Source organism: Pseudoliparis swirei, chromosome 7, assembly GCF_029220125.1.
Source record: "Pseudoliparis swirei isolate HS2019 ecotype Mariana Trench chromosome 7, NWPU_hadal_v1, whole genome shotgun sequence".
Taxonomy (NCBI): Eukaryota; Metazoa; Chordata; class Actinopteri; order Perciformes; family Liparidae; genus Pseudoliparis; species Pseudoliparis swirei.
In genome coordinates, this window is record NC_079394.1 from 12,692,704 (window position 1) to 12,716,635 (window position 23,932).

General features: G+C 44.1%; 1 protein-coding gene and 1 long non-coding RNA gene across 4 annotated transcripts in view; one reads left to right on the top strand and one right to left on the bottom strand.

Annotated features, from left to right (window-relative positions):
* Nucleotides 1-2,900: 2,900 nt before the first annotated feature.
* On the bottom strand, nucleotides 2,901-6,561 carry LOC130197116 (uncharacterized). The gene is made up of 3 exons (XR_008832381.1): nucleotides 6,238-6,561; nucleotides 6,027-6,087; nucleotides 2,901-4,869 (listed from the first exon to the last, which is right to left on the bottom strand). It is a non-coding gene; the product is annotated as an uncharacterized LOC130197116 (long non-coding RNA).
* Nucleotides 6,562-23,281: 16,720 nt separating this feature from the next.
* Nucleotides 23,282-23,932, top strand: part of col27a1b (collagen, type XXVII, alpha 1b) — an 80,892-nt gene continuing 80,241 nt past the window's right edge. For all 3 annotated transcript variants that reach the window (XR_008832378.1, XM_056419624.1, XM_056419625.1), the window contains exon 1: nucleotides 23,282-23,869. Coding sequence is in view for 2 of the 3 variants with exons in the window: in XM_056419624.1 (XP_056275599.1) it covers nucleotides 23,817-23,869 (53 nt within the window). In the remaining variant the exon portion in view is untranslated. The remainder of the gene's footprint in view (nucleotides 23,870-23,932) is intronic.

Here is a 23,932-nt window from a genome sequence, read left to right on the forward strand (position 1 = left end):
TGATCTAGTCTGGTTAAAAAGGCATCTGGGGAACATGTGTCGCTGCCATATGCCAAGTGTCCATAAACCAACTGTGTTGAAACCGAAGCAGTTACGACGCAATGAAGCCATTATAAACTTGTCCGTTGTTCAGCTTTTAATTCATGCAACATCCTCTTGTTACTGTTTCTGAGACTAATGTCCTCCCAGGAGGTGAAGGCTGAAGCAACTAGGATAAATGGCTCCGGTCAGCAAACAATTTATGATGTGAAAGAAATTAAACCTGACCAAGTGTAACCCTGCAAAGCTGAGTACAGAGTATGTTTACACATGTGTGTGTGAGTGCTAGGATTAATTCCTAATGTGTGAAATCAGCGTGCAATAAACACAGCTCCTCTCCTCCGCCAACTCCGTTTTCCCAAAAAATGTAATCCTCCGTGGGATATTTCTGCTTCTTTTGAGTATTAAATTAATTAAACCAGCAAATGAAATGTAATGCAGCGATTTGATAGGTCCCCAGACCTGCTTGGCAACAACAGTCATGCTGTGAGAACTCCACTGTACCTGCCAGCTAGCAGCCCTAAGGCGGCGTGAATGATGGCCGGATGAGAGGATGCAGCCCTCTGGACCCCAGAGGAGCAATAGGCCCCTGGAAGAGCCGGCATCCCACAATGCACTTCTATGTGCACTGAAGTGAGAGTTGCAGCATGATGAGATTAGTCTGATTGGTCTTCTTGCACCATCAAGTGGTGAAACGCTGACATGAGAGAGAAGACACCCAGCTGATGAATTTTTATTTTTTTCACTGTCAATGAGACCGTTCACTTTGGATGTTGTCGTTTTTGATTCGCCTGACAGAAAATAATGTATTATTATTATTCATTTTGATTAATGGAATTTTATTATTCATATATATAATCATTTAAAAGAAAAAACATAGGCTACTTGAGAGGCTTGTGTGTCTCCAGGAAATTATGACGAATTAATGAATAAAGTTATTTTATCGTGGCTACAAGACAACACAACTTCATATGAGCCCCATTGAGACAGTTGTGTAAACATTTTTAACAATCCTACGACACAAAAAATGAAAATTAAAGGCCTCGCTGAAACTCTTTTATTTACCCCCCAACAGATTCGTCCTGCCGGTCCGGAGAATGAACCGACCACTTTACCGTCACGGTCCTGCTTTAAAAAAAATTTATTATTCCCGTGATTCCCGGCCTGGGGCACTTGTTTACTCCTGCAGCTCTGAGAGGTGGCTAGGCGCCGCAGCGAAGAATCAATGAAACCACTTCACGTTAAAAGTGTTGCAATCGAGGCGCGTAGAAAAACCAAATGGATTGCTAGAAGAGAGCGATTAAACGGATGAAACTTCTCAACACCAAGGGTACATCGCATGAATGCCAACTCCTCCACTGGATCAGCACACGTGAAGACTGTGGACTTGCTCCATGAAGGCCGAAGAAGTTTTACTACCACCGCCATGGGCCGCTAAGGTTTGATATGAGTTAGACATCATTCAATAAGAAGGAATAGGAGGAAATGACATCCTGGTCCTGAGGTTGTCACGATGAGAGGCAGGATGGATGGTCAGTCATGTGAACCGTCCCCCGAGAGCAGGATATGACATAAAACACGGCGATGTATGGCTTCTAAACTCCCCACATCAGCGATCAATTTGGCCTCACTTCCAAATAATCACTGCGGCAACCTCGTCGATCACCGGGGCATTTTTTCAATTTTTTTTAACAAATTCCCGGTGCCCCTTAAAAAAGGAGCTGAGCTTAAAGAAAAATGACGAATCTCCTCCTTCGCTCACATAAGGCGACGCCGGAGGGCGCGGGGGGCGTAATGAACTGACACATTGCTCCAGTGAACACGGCAGGAAGGATGAGCCGGACTGCCAAGCCAAATACCCCCTCCTCCTCCATCAGTTTAAAGGTGTAATGGATCCAGCAGGACCCTTAGATGTGCCACGCGCACAGGAGACAGTCAGTGAGAGACGAAGTGAGGGTCTCTATTTTATATTTTCTGGACACACTCATTGTTTTCTACGTTTTTATATCCACTGGGAAATTGATCTGCTGATGATGGTCACATGTCAGACGTTTCTTTAATGAATGAGGAACCTGTGTGCCGATTTCATCCGTGACAGTGAAGAGTTTAGGAGCTTTGCCTCGAGTGATGTGGCTGAAACCTCCGGAAAAATCTAAAAAGTGACAAAAAGTCTTGTGATGTGTGATTTTTTCTTTGCCAAACCTTTTTGTTTACATCTATATTTTGTTTATAGGATAGTTCCATTACTTTAAAAAAAACAAGACAGGTTCCAATATGAAGATTGCCCCTGCACATAATGAGCATTCCTTATTCATTTTGGAAAATACCACCCAAATTTGGTCGTTTCTTAATTTGAGGTTTCAGCCGAGATAAAATAAAATCAAGTAGGGAAACTTCCAAAGTTAGTCTTTAGTTTTTGTGAAGATGCAACGGGCCCCAATCAAAAAATACTGGCATGCGCCTCCCAAAAAGCAAATAAAAGGGCAGTAAATACAGAATTGAAGCAAGATACTGACACAAATAGACTCAAATAAATCTCTAATGTTTCTTCAGTTCAAAAAGTTTTCATCAGACGGCGTGACGAGTGGGCCGAGCGCACAGAGCCGAGGTCGGGACCATTAAAGATGGATGAGGGAAGAGGAGTAAGAAGGCGGAGGCAGTTGGGGGGGGGGGGGGCAAAGGTGTCGTCTGCTCAGGTGTCGCTGGCTGGCCGTGTGAAGCAAGAGCAGAGAACAGGAGATCAGATCCTCTGGTGGAAAGAGAGACATCAGCTCCGCAACCTGGACGAGACGACAGGTAAGATCTCTGTCCTGTGAGGCTCTGAGGGGGAATGGGGGGGAGGGGGGGCTCATTATAAAGAAATAAAATACTGTTATTTTTTTAACATGGTATAAAAAGCAACGTGAGACAATATGAGGTACTGCAGGTTCATGTCATTTTTTGTATAAAGTGCGATGCATTGTTAAATATGAAACTACCCATAAGCAATGAGCTCCACCTGGTCCAGCGACATCATTACAATGCTTATTTTAATGCTTATTGTAATGCTTTTTTTTATGCTTATTTTAATACTTATTGTATTACTTATTTTAATGCTTATTTTAATTCTTATTTTCCATGATAATAAATAACAGTATTTTTTTTAATGCTTATTTTAATGCTGTTTATTTTATTGATCGTACATTTTTATTTTTTCTGTCAGTGGAGTTCAGGTTATTTTTTCAGTGACTTGAACTTAAGTCGAGAATCCTGAAGCTGAACCACTGGCAATGGAAAAAAAGAGGAATAAATTCACCATGCATTTTTAAGATGATTAAAAAGCCTCAAACTGAAGGAAAACCTGATTACAGATCGATGTCTAACACATGCCGCTCTACGTAGTGGCAGGAACACTTCTCTTTACAGCCACTGAAGGGTGCAACACAGCTGTGTATGGCAACTGCAGTAAAAAGTACTGACCACACAAGCCTCGTTTTTCCTTTTGCTATTTACCATCTGAGGCTGAGGTGCACTCATGCGTGCACACACAGGCCGCTAATCTAAGGACATGGCTGCCTGCCTGCTGCCTCCTGTCCCAGAAGCGCTGAGCCCAGCAGATGACATGGCGGCGGATGAAGTGATTAGGTTACAGAAACTCTAAGTCACTGACAGGCTGTGAAGGGAACAAAGGAGGCTTGTTAGTTTACAATGTGTGTGTGTGGGGGGGGGGGGAGAGATCAATGTCATCTTAATTCAGTTTCCCAAAGGTGGATTTCAACACGAATCCCCGGTGGGAGTCGAACCATGCACATGAGACATAATCCCATTTCACCTGCCCCCTTCAGTCTAAATCCTCTATGATGCTCACCAGACTGAAGAATGAGCTCACACCGATGTGGCATGGTCACTGGTTGTATTACAAGAAGTAATAACACATTGGTAATAATATGAACCTGGTTTGCTCCACATTTTCCACAGGTATCGTCTCTTCGAAATGTAAAAGCTGTTGTTTAGCCGATAGCTTAGCATATAGACAAGCGGCTAGCCTGGCCTAAATAGTTACAACATGTAACTGACTTTTTTCACTCTTAAACCACAAGTTGTCGTTTTTTAACTCCTCATTGCGTAACAACTGGATTTTAGGTCTTGATAGGCATGTTTTTAAACTTTGGTCAAAGCCAAGCCTACAGTTTGTGCTATCACGCTTTATGCTAAGCTAAGCTAACCCTGACTCGTCATAAACCCAGAGATATAAAAGTGGTGTAAATCTTCCAATGGTATTTTTCGACGAGCGAGCGAATATGTGCTTTAAATAGTTATTTATCCACTTAAAACAACATTGTAGAAGCACACAGCGATAACACATGTATTTAGGCTAAATATGGTTATTCTCTCAGTCATTAGCACACAAGATAATGCAGATATGTACCCATTATTACCTTGTTATTACAAATTGTAATGTAAAGTGGTGCACATTTGGTTTTTTACTTTGGGATTCATTCATTCAGGTAACTCTGTATTAAACTAAACTCTACATTTCATGTAAAATATCCATATATTTTAAGGGATGCATGTTAAAATCAATGTTTTTGTTTCTGTATCATGAGGACTCAATGAGAAGAATCCGGAAAAACAGCCAGCCTCTCTTCTACCGGGGCGACCATGGAGGAGACAGGGATGCTCCTGTAAGTGTCGAGCATGTTCATGACGTCCGGCTGTCGGCTCCACAGCGTACATGATGTGACGTGTTCGTATTACAGATCCCAGGTCAGCCCGGTAGAGATGCTAAAATTATCCAATCCATCGCCAGCCTGATCCGAGCCAAGAGCCAACTGCTCCTCCTGGAGAACCCTGGGGAGACGTACAAGGTCAGCATCCAGCTTTTACATACTGTCTAATAATAAGAATAAGGTCAATATTTATAGAAGTGGTTATATATTATTGTTGTTAGATAACAGGGAATGGTATTTTAACTTTAATACAGGTTGAGAGCTCAAATTTAATTGAAAACATTTAATACTTTCTTTCTACATGTGACACTATATATTGCATTGTGACGAATAATACTCTCCAAGACTTAATATAATTTTAAGATAATGACTTTTTACGACTTTTATTTTGTATATACAGTTGGAACGGAAAGTATTCAGACCCCTTTAAATTGTTCACTCTTTGTTTCATTGCAGCCATTTGCTAAAATAAAAAAAAGTCATTTTATTTCTCGTTAATGTTCACTCAGCACCCCATCTTGACATAAAAAAACAGAAATGTAGACATTTTTGCAAATTTATTAAAAAAGAAAAACTGAAAAATCACATGGTCATAAGTATTCAGACCCTTTGTATGGAGTAGAAGCCTGTGGAGCTCGTACAGCCATGAGTCTTCTTGAGAATGATGCAACAAGTTTTTCACACCTGGATCTGGGGATCCTCTCCACTTCCGTCAGTTTGGATGGTGAACGTTGGTGGACGGACATTTTCAGGTCTCTCCAGAGATGCTCAATTGGGTTTAGGTCATGTCTCTGGCTGGTCTGGTCACATTTCACATTTCACATTTTAATTTTTTAATGTCAAAAATGAACTTTTTTGATTTTAGCAAATGAATGCTGCAATGAAACAAAGAGTGAACATTTGAAAGGGGTCTGAATACTTTCCGTACCCACTGTACATATTTAGAACTAATTTCCCCTTGGGGATTAATAAAAGTGTATATTCTATTCTATTAAGGAACAGAACAGGAATTATATTTTTCCTTCCAATCCAATCCCAGGCACCTGGCTGACTTATAACCAGATATAAAGAGGGTTATTCAGGTTTACATTCGTGTTGAATATGATGTCAGATTGATTCTCCCCTTTTTTATTATTGCATGCACACAACAAGCAGCTGGATGACACAACAGCCTGTCCTGCCAGAAGTGGAAGAGACAGTGTTTACCTCCCAGCCATCGCAACAAAGGCATCAAGTCTAAACTCAATGCGAGGCTCCCTGAGTCAGTCCTGTCCTTACCTGTACGACAAACGAAGAGGATCTTTCTCCTCTGTTGCCTCTCAGAGAACTGGAGGTCACCCTAAAAAACAGGTAATTTCACTTCCTGTCAAACTTCCTGCGCAAATACGTCGAAACTTCCTTCATCCACCGTCCCCTCTCTTCTTATCAGAGTAACCTAAAAGCACAAAAACAGGCGACGAAATCCAACGTCACCGTGACGATGACCTACCTTGGACAAGGTCGCCGGGGGTCGGGGTTGGGGTCAACTCGGGATGAGCTGAAAGTGCTCCAGCAAGTCAACGGAGGAGAGAATATCTGCGTCTTCAAAGGTGTGATGACTCCAGGAGGTGAGGCGCTACACGTAAAGCTGTTTTAACACACAAAGAGTATTTAACCTATAAAACGTAACTTTAGATCATCATGCCAGGGTGTAAAGTGGGAAAGGGCCAATGGCTCCTTCCCAACTCTACTTCTGGGCCCCTTGGTTGTAAAACTTCAGTTTTTGATCTCCACCGAAATCTCTAAAAAATTTAATCTTGCATGTTTTTTTTTCGACGCTACCGCGGAGATCTCTTCGATGGTGGCTCCTGCTACGTATCGTACACGGCACATGGCGTCACGACGACTCACCCAGGGTCTCACAAAGTGAAAAGCGTAAGTCAGGTTTCAACGGAACGATCACACAATGCTTCAAATGTGTCGTCTGACACCCGTTGCTTCGTGAACAAGTGAAAAATTAACAAAAATCCAATGTGAGCGCTCCAATGAAAACCAACGAGATACTGCCACCTAGCGTCTGTGTCGGGAGTGATGTATCTAACTAGGATTGTAACCTATTTAATGGATTGTAACCAATTAAATGAATTGTAACCAATTAAATGAATTGTAACCAATTAAATGGATTGTAACCAATTAAATCGGTCACTGGCTCCGCCCCCACTTGAGAAACAACAGGCGAAAGCGTTGCTAGCCTAAGAGCAGTGACAGCAGTCGTGTCCCAGGGGGCGCTCCTCGCCCTCAAAGCTGAGATATTCGTAGTGATGTGAAAGCGCTCGCTTATAGTAATTTGTTTGCAGTTATATTTAATTTGTGCATGTGCGGATATCGATAATGATTCGTCCCCATGTTGGAGTCATTATAGCTAAATGTGTCGGAAACCGCCAGGTGTTTTCACACATTGAATGAGTCCAGAATAATTAGGCCGCGTTTGAGTTAAAAAAGGAGAACGGAGAGCTCATTCGTGACCTGAGGGACAACCGTCACGTAATAAAGAAGAAGTCAACAGACGAGCCAAAACCTTTTCATCTTCTGCAGCCGGGACATAATACACACTGTGTAACCTCCAGGGGAGGAACTCACTGTGTCAGGCAGAAAGAAAGAAAGAGGTGATGGATTTCTGCTTGTAGCTGAGAGTGTGTGATCTGTTTAGTCATCTGGAGCCGTGCGAGTTAACAGAAACAAATACAAAGGACACCAGCCTGTGATTGAGCAAAGTTATTGTCTGTGTATTGACTTTATATTTATTGCATTGATTTTGTGTATTTTCTAAGAATTTATTACATTGATTTTGTGTATTTTCTAAGAATTTGTTGCATTGATTTTATGTATTTACCTATAATTTATTGCTTTGACTTCGTTTATTTACTTTTTATTTATTGCATTGATTTTTACCCTTCACACTGTCCTGTTCACTGCGTACTCACACCACAAACACAAGTGCATTGACCTTCATTGTATTGCGATGGAAAGGAAAAAGCTTTGAGATACATATCAAATCAATAAAACCAACATGACCACGAACATAAAGTGGGCAAAATGCAAGTTTTTTGTGATCTGGGTGAAGCGCCATAAAAAAACCTCTGTTTTATTTCCTCCTTTGATGTACCTTCCCTGGGCATTAATGAGTGTCTAAACATAGCGTACACATGACTAAACAGGATGGCAGAGCTACAAAACAGTCTTCCTCCTCAATTGGACTCAGATCTCAAGATTTTACAGCCTGTGACACATTTCTTCTGTTCCCCCCCCCCCTTGTGAGATACAGAAGACTTTCGACAACATCGGAGAGCTTTTTTAACTCAAAGACAAAACTCAACAGCTGAACAGTGGAACACAGATTGTTGATGCATGTCAAACGCTTACTTAAAGGCTGTGAAACATCACGGGAACAATGTGATGACTCTTTGGCAAATAGGTCCTTGCCGAACCTTTTAAACGAGTGTGTGCGTGTGAACCAGCGACACACTTGAACTCACTGGTCTCCACAGCGATTCCCAAGGGGTTTTGCGAGAGACTTTGAGGGTCGCAAGCCTCATTTTCACCGTGGGCCACATCAGCATCATGGCTGCCCTCTTAAAGGGCCAGTGTATCTGAAACGCTCTATAAACTACTCCCGAACATATTGTTAAATAACTCTCTTTGCATTTGATTCTTGTTTATTTGAGTGTAGAAATATTGTACATAAGAAAATGTCTCGATTATTATAACATGCATCCATTTAATTTGAAACCTTCGAAATAAAAGCACAGGATATTTCTTTTGAAATTTCTTTAAGAAAAGGTGATCATATGTCTTTCAAGCCGTCAGGGGCCACATAAAATGACGTGGCGGGCCGTATTCGGCCCGCGGGCCTTGTGTTTGACACCTGTGGCGTAGAGGGATTGAACCTTTCAACAGCCAGATCAAAGAGTGTGTTTGAGAGATAGACTGTGGCACACAACATGTCTGTAAATGAATGACGGCTTATTCAGAACCCCGCTTTGTTGATTTCTGTCCTATATCTGGTGAGATTGGCCCAAATCCATCAGACCTCGGGGGCCGATTTACGTTAATCTGTTGATCAGATTAAGGGCCCCTTTTGTTCAATGAAGAATTCACAACTTAACGGGTGCCACAAACGATACACACTTGTGTCAGAAAAGAAACTATGCAATGCCATGAGTTATTAAAAATGTTCTTTGGTGGTTTTGTCATATTTGCAATGATGATGCTGTTTGGGTATTACATCCAATGTAAATTCTCAGTCTACGGTCATTCATAAGTAATCGTCCTCCTTGTATCTCTCAGAGCAGTTCCAGTTCGTCTCTCAGAGACACCGAGGTTTTCCCTTCAGCGCCGCCTTGTACGTTAACGGCATCATGGCGGCCAGAATCAGTTCCTGCTGCGAGTACCGCTACGCTCCCGGCTTCCAGCAGGGCCGGAAGAGCTGCTTCCGATTGGCTTGGCTGGCCGGCGGGATCCCCTGTTACAGGTCAGAGGTCAAACAGGGGAACGAGTAGGGATGGGTATCGTTAGGGTTTTTTCCGAAACCGGTGCTAAACCGGTACTTTTAAAACGATACCGGTGCCTAAACCGATACTTAAAAAAAAAGAAAAAGCACAAAACGACGATTGACAATGACGACATTAAAAACTTCTTTGGCCATATTCCCTGTAAAAGCCGGTCTCATGGAGCACTGACAGAAAAGCGGTCTTTAGACTGTCGCGCTCAAAAGCTTAAAGATGGTTAGAATGGCTAATTTACTATTTGTTGGCCGACGTTTATGAATGAAAGACTTGCAATCAACGTCACGGTACTAATCTGAGTTAAGGCTGCTCTCCCTTATCATCGGTCTCCACGTTTTCAGGGGGACCGGTCTCCCCCATCGGGTTTTCGGTACCCAACCATAGGAATGAGTACCTGGCAAAAAAACGACGGGGTAAACCTTTGGCTCGGTGGATATGATGTGTGGTAGAGGGGGAAGTTGTTGCGTACTGCATGACATGAGTGACTGGTGTTGGTGTTGGGACATTTGAGTCACAACAAAAGGAAATGTTTTCATCTTTTTCCAGATGTACAAGCCTCAGAAACAAATACGGCTCCTGCCAGCAGCTGAACAACGGCACAACGGAAAACCTCCTCGTCCCTCTGGAGCGGAGGCCTGGCGACGGTACAAAGCCTGCGGATGAGTGTTTCTCGATTACATAAAGCTTATTCATCGACATTTTTTTGACTCGAGGCCCAGTCCTTGATTTCAATTGACTGCTTTAAATACCCAAAATACCCACAACAGCCTTTCATTTTGTGTCTTATGTCTCCCAACGCAGGCACCGTGGAGTCACGTCCATCATCCCCTCTGTTTGTCCCGGCCAAACCAGAGAAGAAGAAGAAGAAGTCGGTGAGGAGGACGAGAAGACGTATCAAGGAAGGCGGTGACGGATCTACGGACAGCGATGACCTCGTCGCAGAGGGTGGGATCGAAGAGGCGACCAAGAAGAAGCGACGCAGGGGTCCAGCGGATCGGAAAGGGAGCGGAGGCAAAGCGGCTGGAAATCAGAGGGACGGCGAGGGCTCGGAGGTCACGGGGAGGTCATCGGGGAGGGCAGAACGCGATGACAGTCCGTTGTCTGCCGGTCGAGAACATGGGAAAACCGGCGATGTCGAGGAGCGGCCACGGTCAAACAAGACGAGCAACGCTCCAGGTGAGCATTGTTCTTCTTGTTGTTTTGTTTTTAAAAACGTGTTCATAGAGGAGGATAAAAACCTTCCCCTCCTTCGCGTGAAGCTACCTCCAACCCATCTGCATGTGGTGTTTCCATTTAATATTCCCTTTTTGGAAGATTCATCGCAGGAAGAGAAAGCGCCGACTCGGCAGACCGGAGAGAAACAGAAGGCGCTCGCATCAAATGGGAAAAACCGAGACGGGGAAAGACTGAAGGACTTCTACGAAGAATGCGTCAGAGTGAGCGCGGCGTTGGAGCGCGGCCCGAACACACACAACTGGCTCAAGGCAAACAGTGAGTGAGGAGAGAATCCCCCCGGAGTGCATGGACATTTACATAACACACACACTTTGGCAAGAAGAAACCAAATTAAAAAGAAAAAGCGATGTCTGGGTGAAGGCAGATAGATGACGTGTGACAGGTTATGCAGACACACACACGCGTACACACTCACACACACACACACACACACACACACACACACACACACACACACACACCGTTTAAAGGCGCCTGAGTTGTTCTTGTGGCCCTTTCCACACCGAGTCCTGGAGAGGCGGCGGCTCCAGAGGAGACTGTCATCGTGCTCCAAAGCTCCGGGCTCAGATGTGGAGCCCAGTGCAGAGAGTGATGCGCTGCCGCGGCCCGACAAAGAGCCAGAGGAGGAGGAGGAAGAGGAGATCAACACGGCCAGCCAGAGGGCTGGCAACGAAGAGCCCGTTAGGGAACAAGACCTGCAAGCGCAGGTGTGTTGGTACAGAGCAGCAGCTCCTAGCATCCAACCAGTGGCACCTAAGGTGCCAGTAAAGTGTAAATATCTAAACAACTAGTCCTTCAAAGTGATACATTTCCGAGTCGTCGTGCAGTATGCTTTCCTTTTTGTGTGATAATGAATATTTAGCTTTCAGCCTTAATAACAATACGATAAGATCGGAGAAAGGGTGTTATCTCATTGTGATGCCACCTGCATTGGACTTGATTCACAAAGAGTCTGTTCTGATGTTGGAGGCCAGTAGCTGGGAGGACGAGGTCCAGGCGACTGTAACAAACGGTCACTGAGCTTCTCAGGGACATGGAGGCGCTGTGAAGAAAGCTTCCATTCCTCAAGGTCCAGCAAAGTGTCTCCCTGGACTCTCGGCTCATGTGTTTAGAAAAACCTCCAGCACCTGTCCTCATTTTTGTCTGACTGTGTAGAGAATATTAAAACTCCCGACATAATTTTTTTTTCATAGCCCCACAACCTTTGGCCATGAAAGGACCATCTGCAGCCCATGTGGGGATCCACTTTAAAATGCGAGGCCATTATTTATTTATTTGTGTGTAAAGATAACCTTTTGGAGATATGTCTTCACTCTTGGAAAAGCCAAGTTTCTCCCAGACAAATATATTGTATATATTATATACTGTATGTGCGTCCTTCCTCTTGGTTTCTGACTGTAGCTGGAGGCCATGGTGACGGTGCTGAGCGCGTCCGCCGAGGTGGAGCAGCTGGTTCTGAGGAACACGGACCTGACGGACGACCTGTTGCTGAGCCTGGCGTGCGCCCTGAAGAGCAGCCGGTCCGAGGTCACGCTGCTCAACCTCAACCTCAACCTCATTGGTCCATACGGCGCTCACATCCTGCTGGACGTCCTGAGGGCCAAGCCTCAGGTCAGAAGCCTACAGTAAGTCCACACAGGGGCTGCGCTGATCCACTACCCGGCACACGGAATAACAAGCAGATGCAGGAACATTCTTTTGCACACAAAAAAATGAAAAAAAATCTTCCAAAGTAACTTGTATGAAAAGAACATAATGAAACTGGAGAGACAGTGAGACAGACGCAGCTGATACGAGGCCAGCCTCGTCGTAGCAGAATAAAATCTTCGCCTTTCACTGTTGAATTACGCAATCTGTCTATTTTATGTGAACACGAAATGCCTCCAGTACCTTACCTCTCTGGGTTATTTTCTTTTCCCCTAAGACACACAGAGAATAAGCAATAACTTGTCTTTCTGAGGCATTTTAGAGACGTAGAGACTTGCAGTCAGACATGTGTGAGAGGAAGCGATCAACACTTTGGGAAATACGCTGCAGGAGAGGGGCGTAAGAAAATGAATACTAATGTTATATGTCCATTAAATATATAACTACTGGCTACTGACACATGGCACAAACTGTTTATACAGTTTTTGTGTGGATTAAACAAAGATTCCTTTTACAACAGATCAAACGTGTCGCCATGAGGAACGAGAGCGTTAGCTGAATAATGATGAATTTGCATGTATGAATTTCAACAATAATCCTGGAGGCATCATTTCAAAACACGTCAGCAGTTCAAATCCCGAGACCTTCACATTTCCGAGCCAATAACAGGGAAATATGTATGTAGATCGTCCATAAGACATCGTCTTTGTTCTCGTGAGACGCAACGATCTTGAAGCTGCAGAACACACGGATACAAATATTTTATTTGATTCTGTGGGAAAAAGGAAAGGATTTCGTAAAATGTTGATCTCGGCAGCAGTTCATGGAGGAATCAAAATAAATCTCCATGGTTAGCACTTTTTTTCTCCCTCCCCTCCCCCACTTCTCTTTCTTCAGCTTGTTTGGAAACAGACTGCATGACCATGGAGCGCTGACCCTGTTGAATGGGATCGCGGAGCTGCAGGAGCAGTCGGCGAGAGCTGCAGCTGCCATCCAGAGCGCCCTTCTGCACCCCCCCACCGGGGGGAGCTCTTTCAGGCCGTTTGCACTTTTAGAACTGGACATCGGGGGAAACGGCTTGAGCGGCAGCGGGGTCAAAGCGCTGGCGTCCTACATGAGGCACCACTCGTACCTTCGCTACTTGGGGCTGGCGCAGACCTCCGGCGCCGACCTGGCGGCGTGGAAGGAGCTTTTCGACAGCCTCAGAGGGAGCGGCTCGCTGACTCGGATCATCCTTGACGAGAGCAACCTGGGCGATCCGGGGGTCAGGCTGCTGGCCGACGCGCTGAGGGAGAACGCCAGTCTGCGGCAGGTGGACCTGGACGGGAACGGCGTCAGCGACGTGGGAGGGAACGACATCATGGGGGCGTTGCTCTGCCGGACGCGGTTCCCGCTGACGCACCTGAGCCTCCGGGAGAACGACATCAGCGCGGGACTCATGAGAAGGATACAGGAGGAGGTCCGACACAAATGAGTGGGAGGAGAATCGCAATGTAACAAACAAAGCGCTCACATGAGGGCTCATGAAATTCTTTGTTTACATTTTTGAGGTTTGAGAGGACAAAAAAAACAGGCAAACCCTGACTGATCTGACCTTCACACAAAATATGTCTTCCTTCCTTCCTTAGCGTGGGTAGCCCCGTTAACAAATGCTGCATCCTTGTTTAGCCCAGGCAGGTAGTGTCGGAGGCATGGGGTTTTTTTTCTTTCGTGGTGAGAGTTTTTCATCTTCACCGTGAGTTCTCTTCTTCTTCCCACCAGCATTACCGCTGCTGACTCCACACCTCCTACTTTGCTAAAAACTGACTCCAGCACCCTGATCTGTCATTTTATTGAAATGTTCGCTGCCTCCTGACAAAAAAAGAAGATGAAAGGAAAGAACCACCACGGTGATTCATTCCTCCCACGGCATTTACAGGTCTTTGCATTTCTCACCCACGACGTCCCCCCATCCACCGTCCTCCCAGAACATTTCAGTATCCATCACCCGCCGATCCCCCATTTTTCTCCACTCTTTCAAAATCTAAAAAGTTATGGACAGCTAAAGCCGTGCTCCGTCAACTACCCTCATTTTGTCATTATTGTTTCTTCATGTGCTAGACAGAGCTTCTATTCAGAACCAAAGCAATAGGGGAAAAACTAGGGCAAATTCATATTAATTCCGAGGCCGTCATCTCATTGTTCCATCAGCGCAGCCATTCTTAGAATAGCTGTACCTTCGTGATCAAAGCTTGTCAAAGTGGTAACTATCGTCTCCTCTTAGCGCTGCCGGTCGGTACCGAGCTGAAAACCAATCCCTCCGCGCGGATTCCTTCCCCAGTGGAACCCAGCGATAAAGACGCCATCCTGGGGGAAAAAGCCCCGGGAGGGGGGATGACAGGTAAATGAGACTCTGCCGCACCTCAAGATTACATCTGCGCCGACCGCATCGGTCTCAATGAGCTGTTGTTGTAGTGCCGTTCAAAAAAGATGTCAACACTACCAGTCAAAAGTTTTAGAACACCTCAATTCCTCTAAAGGAAAAACTGGATAAATGGGGTAATTTGTGGTTTAGGGCTGTCTTGTTTTCTAGAGGGTCATTTATTTGTGTCTGCATTCCCGCAGATGAGTCCAAAGTTTCCTTTCTTTTTTTGACTGATGAAGCTCTAAAATCTCAGCAGCCACTGAGCACGGCGCTAAAGCGGTACATCGTCACGCCCGGCTGAGCAGAGGCTCGGCGAACAAGAGGCGCACTGTAGCTCACCGACTCCTCCGATAAGGCCTCTCCGTTACCAGGAAAAAAAAACCTGATCAGTGACCCCATTGTCCGTCCGCTAACGTTATCTGTGTTTGGCCTGGAACAAAATCCTGCTGTGTTACCAGCCTCTTTCAACTGCTTCAAAAACACGGGGAGCTCAATCTGTTTGGAATTTACAGGTTTGGGTTGAGGGACAGTTTCCCCTTTTCGGGCTTGTGTAGGTCACTGTATCGCTGCGCACTGACTGCAGAAATAACCTTACTCAGCAGTTTTAAACTGATAAGAACTGTAGCGCCGTTAGCTGAACTGCACCGCCGTTAGCTTAACTGTTAGCTCTACCAATCTTTGTAAAACAAGGTATTTCTCCTTTTTTCTTTTCTTTTTTTAAACAGCTGTAAACACATACTCTGGTACACAGGGGTTTTGAGTTTCAGACAAAGGATGCTGTGGGAAACATGGAGAGAGAAAAGTCTCTCTTGACTGACTGGGGCAAAAATAACTAAATAAAAATGGGGTGAGCGATGGTTACTCACTCTCACGGGAAGTTGAGCAATTAAAACTTTAAAAAAAAAAAAATTCCTCACAGGGTCATGCAATTTATTTCAGTATATGAAGGGCCAGTGTCTGTTTGCAGGGCCACAAAGTGTCGATGTCTTTGTAATCGTCGAGCTGTGGATGAACTCAGGTTTAGGTCTGTCGGTTGGGCCGCCATTTAGCTTCCAATCATAATATCTCAACAACTGTCATAACTGTAATTTGTCAATATGAACATACACTTCGTTAGATAGTCAAGAAGTCAATTTTATGGAAACCATGAGCACCAAAGTTCAGTGCAAATCATTCACGTCATGATATGTGAATTGAAAAATAAATATCACCCAAAATGTCTTATTCATAGCTCCGCCTTTTTTCGTGTCACTTCTGGTTGCAAAAACAAGATGGCCGCAGGCAAAATGCCAAACAAATGGGCGAGTTGACAGTGATGACATCCAATCCTTAAATACAAGTTCATGCTCGCTACCTTTCAAGTGGTCATAACGTCCACACACGTTTCCAGACCTCCATTCATTATATTGCTTCAGTCCGTAAAATGTTTTTTTTATTCCTAAAAGTTGTGAATCGTAACATCAAGTCCATCGCTCCCAGTCTATGTACATCAAACTAAATATTTTACTATAGGATGGATTTGACCATCCGACAAGCCTCATTTAGATCATCTGTATATGTGCATACATGTATAATAAAAGCCTCGAAAATGAATTTCTGGGGACAAAGCAGCCTTTATTGAAAGAGTGTATAGATATGCTTGTATTTGAATGCATCCTACATGTACGTCGAGGCCTCCACACTGCACGACCTGCACCACCATCAACACCACCACCCAAGTGTGCTGGGCCTGACTGAGTCAGTGGGAGGGAACGGATGGGCACATGTGTGTGTGTATGTATGTGTGTGTGAGTCTGTGTGCGCTTTCCGCCAGGTGGTGTTTATATGTTTACAAAAGCCCCGGGGGTGCGGCGGACCTCTGTCGGAACAGCATACCCTCTGTTGGGACCATTTCCGTCTGCTCCGTATTAACTCACCGGCACATTCCCTCATTTGTTTTGTCTTGTCCGTCCAGAATCAGAGGTCTTTGAGGCCACTTGTTGTTAATTCAAGACTTATTTAGTTTCTTCTCACATGGAGACTTGAAACATTGCCTGGATAATCACCACCGCTCTGCCAGTTTATGGAAAGCTCGTCAGGTAAACAACGCTCAAAAAGGAGACCGTGTTGCGGTCTTGATTAGCAGCGGCCATTACGATCTTCTACCGTCTCCACGGAAACGGCGCCAAGGGAGCAGGAAGTTGACGTTGGCTCACAGTTTGGTGTCTCTGAGGAGGATGTGAGTGCGGAGAGGCCCGGGCCGAGGATGGGAGCGAAGGTTTTTTCTAGATTTGGGGGATGAGATCTCTTTGTGGAGTTTCACCAGAACAGATCCCCTTGTTTTTTTCCATGGGAGAGCAATTTATAGACTGTGAAGCTACAGTTACCTTATTAGCACAGTCACGGTTGGATTTTATTCTCTTAAGCCAACAGCAACACAGGATGCCAACCGCAAAAATGGGTCACAACATAAAATATGAAGGGACGATTAATGGTACGAAGAACAAGAACGTTTGGTTTCTATAAACATTGCTGTGTTATAGTTCTATCCATTTTGGCCCTGAAGATGATTAAAGTGGAACAATCTGAGAAGGGGACACCACTCATAGATTTACACGTATTAATTGTAAAACAATGAGTTAAAAGTTGTTTCATTTTAGGTCAAAAGGTTTAGGAGCCACGAATTTCGACTAGAACACATCCAATCAAACCCAATGCGGCAATATTAGAGGGAAACTGAATGAAATGGAGATAATGGCATTCAAGGCAAAAGGCATCGTCAGCGAGGAAGGTCCATGATGAAGAAACTATGAGATGGTCAAGAAGTCAACTGTATGGAAACCATGGGCACCAAAGTGGCACATGTCATGATAATATGTAGATTGGAAATTAAAGTCTCAACCAAAATGTCTTATTCATAGTTCCGCCTTTTCGTGTCACTTCTGGTATCAGGGGGAAACTGGATGAAATGGAAATAAAGGCAAAGGGCATCGTCAGCGAGGAAGGTCCATCATGAAGAAATTACGAGACTCACAGTTTGTGAGTAATTAAACCCGTCAAATCATAAACAACTGGATATGCCACGACCACTAACTACAGTGTGTGTGACACAGCGCTGCCATGACAATGAGTGGAAAGTTGTGGAACCGTTGAGCGTGCTGCCCGTTTGACATTTTGGCTGAAAGAGCAGCTTTTCAATGCGTATTATTCATCGGCGGTTTGATCCTCCGCTCAAACGTCACCGCGAACAATGGCGGCGGCGGCCTTTCTCGCGGGTTGAGGAATTGGCTCATCTGAATGTGACATTCAGGAAGAATAAAAAGATTCAAGCGCTTTTTCAAATGATCGTTATTACCACTTTGTGGAGGATTAGGAACAAATAAACCAGAGTGGTGGTTGACCACGTCGCTGCGATGTCGCGCGAAGACTTTTGATGTGTTGAGAATGACGATGTACAAAAGCACAACGTGTGTGAACTGCTTGCAGCTTTTAACCACAAATGCCTTCAGACAAAGAGAATAACAAAAAAAAAGGTTTGCTCGAGACGTAGCTTGACCCAAAACCCTCACGAAGCCTTGATGTGAACTGTACAGCTCAAGCATTCTTATAAATATATTTTAAAAATGCTGTTTTCTCAAAAAGCTATCCGTCTTCCAACTATAGAGGGAAAATCTGACTTGCTCACAGATATTGAAAATGATGTTTTCTATCTGTCTTTCTAAAAAATAATCTAAAAATTCAGTTGGAAGCTGGTCAGCGCTGTACTCATTGAGCTAAATGATTATGGCTTATATTGCTTACTTTTAATGGTTTTTATTACTAAATTTTAATAGTATGTATTACTTACTCTTAATGTGCTGTACTGTAGCATTGTGGGTATTTAGTGTTCATCTTACCATATATACTGTTGTAGTGTATCTTATCTTGTACTGTTTGTTATTGTTTTATGTTTTTTATGGTCTGTCGCTGGAGCTACAATCTGGTACAGTGCATCAAATGGTGGCATTTATTTTTTAACTTTACATGGTCCCTTTTAAATAATAATAAAAATCGTTCATTGATGGTGAATGTCTACACAACAAGTTGTCTATTCACACAACAGGCAAACACAGGGCAACCTTATCGTATGTTAGCCCAATATTCACCCAGATGTTTTTTCTCTATTCCTCTGGGAAATATCTGGCTTCTAAAATGCTGCGCTATGTTAATAACTAGTTCCTAACAAACCAAAACCATTACCCTAAAGAGGGGAGCATTCTGTGTCTTTCGAGCAACTACTGTGACGCATTACACATTGACATTTGGTTATTATTTATAGTATAAGCATATTTATTGAAGCAGCCTTCAAGAAAACATTTGTTGCAAATGTATTTCTTAATGTTTTTATACATGTTTTTTACCTGTTTTTTTACCTGCACTGACTTAATTTCGTTTTTACAATGATAACAAACGTCCGTAGCTTATTGTATGCATAACAGCAAATGTTTATTATTTATTGTTGGGAATAATAATAATAATAATAATGGATTCCATTTGTACGGCACTCTTCATCCAAGAATCTCAAAGTGCCAGTGAATACATTCTAAGCAGATTCAAATGTCTCTTTATAAAACACTCTAGCAACAAGTAGTCTATATTGTACTCAATTTGGAGCAGCAACTAATTATTTAGATTATTGATTATTTTTCTGAATATTTTCATAAAAGATTTATTAATAAAACAAAGAAATAGTTAGAAATTAGCCAAACTCTTGTCGTAAAGTTGAGATATTCAAGATGCTTGTTTTGTTCAAACTAAATGCCAAATGCATTTAGTTTTTAAATCATAGAAAATAAAGAAAAGATGCACATTTAACGATTTATTTATGTGAAAAGGTGACCCATTCACTTTCCAAAATTGTCACCATTCTTTCCGCTCTAATGTGTTTGTTTATGCGTTTGTCAATAGAAATCAATAACCGTTGTGTAGCAATGAAACCGGTTCAAAACATCTCCCTAATCCGAAGTTATAAAGTTCCACCCCGAGGCGACGCAGAGATCAAAAACAAGGGGGGATGATTTTATATAGCACTCTAATTTGGGCGCAGGATGAATAGCACTCTTCCCCTAACGTCCCGTTGTAATGTATGGAATGGGTAAACACCGGAGCTTATTGCATCCAGCTGTGCCTTCGACAGAGGTTGCTTCAGTCAGCTGGCCCCAATTCCCCGAGACACGGGGAGGAAAACAAAAGACTCAGTGTTTATGGGACGAGACCTCCCATCGCTAGACCACGACATGAAAGAATACGCGGGCAATTTTCCTTATTGGAGGCCTCCGTTATTAAAAATAGAAAAGAGAGGAAGAGAGAACCGATAAGATGATCCTTATCAGGTTGGAGTTTTTTTTACGAGGTGACCGTAAATCACTAAAACTTGGACCGCGCGCAACCGAATGTGTCTTGTAAAACAGTGTGACCGCTCTGTAATCTCAAAAGATGATTCATATGCACGCACGCCATCAGGGACAGTAGTTACAGTGACACCGTCTGTCGATGGGAAATTGGATGAATTTCCTGCAGACCTTCTAATATGCATTGTTATGTCGGGGGTGTACAGGCCCAGCTGACTTCAGTTACCCGCCACTGGGTCTGGAGTGTAAAGAGTCACAGCGCCGACCACACCTGTCACTGGTTAGAGACAGGGTCCGTGCAGGATGGCGGTCGTACATGTGATGAGTGGAAGAAAATGCAACTCGTAAAAAATAAACAATAATAAAAACAAATTTTAAAAACTTGCTCCCGGATGTTTAAAAAAAATAATTATGTTCTCTTTAATCTTTCCATTCACATTTGTACGGTTTCCAGGTTTTTGGCCTCGACGAGAGAGAGAGAAAGTCTCAGAGGAAAAGACGTTTATTTGGACACAAAGAGACTGAACTGTTGTCTGGGAGGATAAACGGTGAGAACAATCAAGGGGCGCGCTCGCTGTCAGCCGCAGCCTCTCAATACATACCGCACTATAATAAACATACTCCAATGGAACCGTAGCTCGAGAAGACTCAACAATGGCGATTCGTCCATTGGAAGTAAATCGAATACAGACACCGTGGACTTTATATACACCAGGGTTCATACAATGGATTTCCATAACTGTCTCCAGAAATACAAGAAACAACTATCGCGACTCTCTATTCTTTGCATTAATATATATTATTATATTTTTTCCATTGAATGGTATATTTGACACTGAACTAGTTCATCTTTATCTCAGTGATAGTTTCCAAATGTGCATAAAATATCACTACGACCCTGATCCATGTGAACTCTCAAAATGTAGTATTTTATACTAACAAAGAGAATTCCAAAGCATACAGCATACAACACATTTCCATGACTTTTCCAAAACTTTGGGGATTTCATTTTTTTTTTCAGGACTTTTCCAGGCCTGGAAATAAATATTTTTTAAATTCCAGGACTTTTCCAGCTTTTCCATGACCGTACGAACCCTGATACACACTCTGGACCTTTACCCTCTGGGAAGTGCCTGCCCTTGTTCCCCCAAACGGTTTCCCAGTGACGGCTTTCTCAGATGCTCCCGAGTATCCGACCATCTGGCCCGTCCGGCTAACCGGAGTAAGTCAAGCTGTGGTTTTTTTACGGGGATCCGGGAGACTCGCCTTAAAGCCCTAACATATCGCTTTTACATTTTGCCTTGTGAACTAATTCAACAAAAATGTGTTAATTCATGAGCTTTTGGGCCCGACTAGCTGTTTCCCCTCGTTCCCAGTGTGTGCTAAGCAGGGGCGTTTGTAGGATACAAAGAAAGGGGGGGCTAAGCCCCAAGGGGAGTTTTTTTGGGCCACGGATATCCATGGTTAGAGACATCATTTCAGGGTCGTAGTGATATTTTATGCACATTTGGAAACTATCACTGAGACAAAGATTAACTAGTTCAGTATCAAATATACCCTTCAATGGAAAAAATAATAATAATATATATTAATGTAAAGAATAGAGTCGGTTTCTAAAAAAATAGCAAACAGCTAGCTTAGGAGGGGCTGAAGCCCCCCTAAATAGGCCTAACGACGCCCCTGGTGCTAAGCTACGCTAACCAGCGTGCAGATGAGAGTGGTACCACTCTTCTCCTTCTTCTACTCATTCCTTTAAACTCATAAAGGGGTCTTTCCTGGTCTGCCTTAAGGAAACACATTTCAGGCCCCCGAGGGCCCACAGTTTGAGAACTGCTTCCTGTAGAAGCTGCCCCAATAATCGTTACCAAACCCCATGAAACTTAACACTCCGGATTGGGAGATCGTCCTCTCCGCACTCATCCACGGGGCTGGAACAAAAAAAAGAAAAAGAAAAAAGAAGGACATTGGCCCCTCTTGTCCTTGAGCTGAAAATCCGCAGTAACAAAAAGCTCACATCCGACGCGGCTCAGACAGGTAGACGGGAAGTGCTCTCTTCAAAAGGTGGCGAGCTCCCTTTCCTTCCTGGCCCCCGAGAGGGCGGACTGAGAGGGGGGGGGGGGTTCCAGTTGCATGCAGGCGGCTGAATCGGCGCTCTGTTGGGTCTCCCCTGGACACTGTCATGGCCTGTTTGCTGAAGGCGGGTCAACGAGGACTTTCTTTGGCAGAGGAATTTCACAGCAAACGACAACACACACACACTCACACACACACAAACACACACTCACACTCATTGGAACCTGGCGCAGCCCTGCAACCCAGATCTCTGGTGAGAACGGAAGTGAAGGCTGAAAAAGAAGCTAAAAAAGTTCAAGTCAATCGCTTTAACTTCTCTCTTGACGAAATGTGTTGGTCAACAGAAAAAAGTTAATCCGATAAAAACTTGGTACAAACACTAAATATTTTTGGCAACGGACCGTGACGTAAAAGTTCTACCACGACTGTCACGAGAAATTAAATTCATTTCAGAAAGAGAGTTGACTGCCGTGGTTGTTATTGTGACTTCCAGCTCACTAGAGGGGCATGAAGCTGTGTTTTGGGCCATCAGACGTATCGGCACACACACGGCAGCAGATGGAGAACAACAGATTGTAAATGTCAAAAACATGTTGCCATGACATAGTTTGTCCACAGGAGAGCACCAACTAATCTGACAATCTGAACTCACGGGCCACTTACTGACTTACTTACTTACTTGTTTACTTAATTGCTTACTTACTTAGTTGCTTGCTTAGTTACTTAGTTGCTTGCTTAGTTGCTTGCTTAGTTACTTAGTTACTTGCTTACTTACTTGCATACTTGCTTGCTTACTTAATTGCTTATTTGCTTACTTACTTTCTTGCTTACTTAATTGCTTACTTACCTGCTTATTAACTTGCTTGTTGTGGAAGCCCCTCCACAGCGTCACAGGGTTTCCCATCAGCAGAGTTGGCTCAGCTGGTGCTGGAGGTTTATTCAGCTTGTGATCACTTTTAGGTCGACTTCAAAGAGTGTGTGACAACTGAGTGAACCCGGAAAAAAACAAAAACTTCCAAATGTTAAAGAAAGAAGAAACAAAGAAAGCTGCTCCTGAAGGACAAGTGCACATTTATCTCCCCCCCCCCCCGCACACAGACACACACACACACACACACACACACCTACACACACACACACACACACACACACACACACACACACACACACACACACACACACACACACACACACACACACACACACACACACACACACACACACACACACACACACACAGAGACTCACCTTGAGCTGGAGGAGCTGCAGCTGCACGGCTCGGCTCCACATCTGTTTCCCTCGATGTCAGCTGAGGGCGACAGAGGGAGGTGTTCCCCTCTCCTCGGTCCTCAAGACTTTCCCTCCGTACACAATAAACTTTCATTTTGGGAAAGTCGACACACACTCACACGCACACACTCGCGCACGCACATCTTGTCCTGCAACGGTTCGCTGCGGAAAAGCTGCGCCAGACTTGACGCGCATTGTACTTCACGAAAACGCGCGAAGGGAAAACGGAACAAACATCGGAAGCGCACAGGTGGAGCGTCCTCTCTTCTTTTCTTTCCTCCCCCTCTTTTTTTTGTTCATGCAAGGAGCTAGGAGACTACACGAGGAGACGAGACAATGACAGAATACAGTCTTTTCACCGCCGCTTGTTCGCGCAGTGTGTGAGTTGTTGCCGTCGCTTCCGGTCGCGTTCACGCGCAGCACCTGGAATGGAACAACTTTATCTGCCTCGCGCGGACTGTTGTACAAACTCCCGGGGAAGCATGAAGTAAAACAACAACCCGCAATGGAGCCGGACAATGCGCCGTACTCCGAACTCAAAGGCACTGGAGTCGGGGGGTGAGTAGTCCCGCTTACATCTCAACACTTCTCATTTGGTTATTTCATGGTTTTAAACACGTT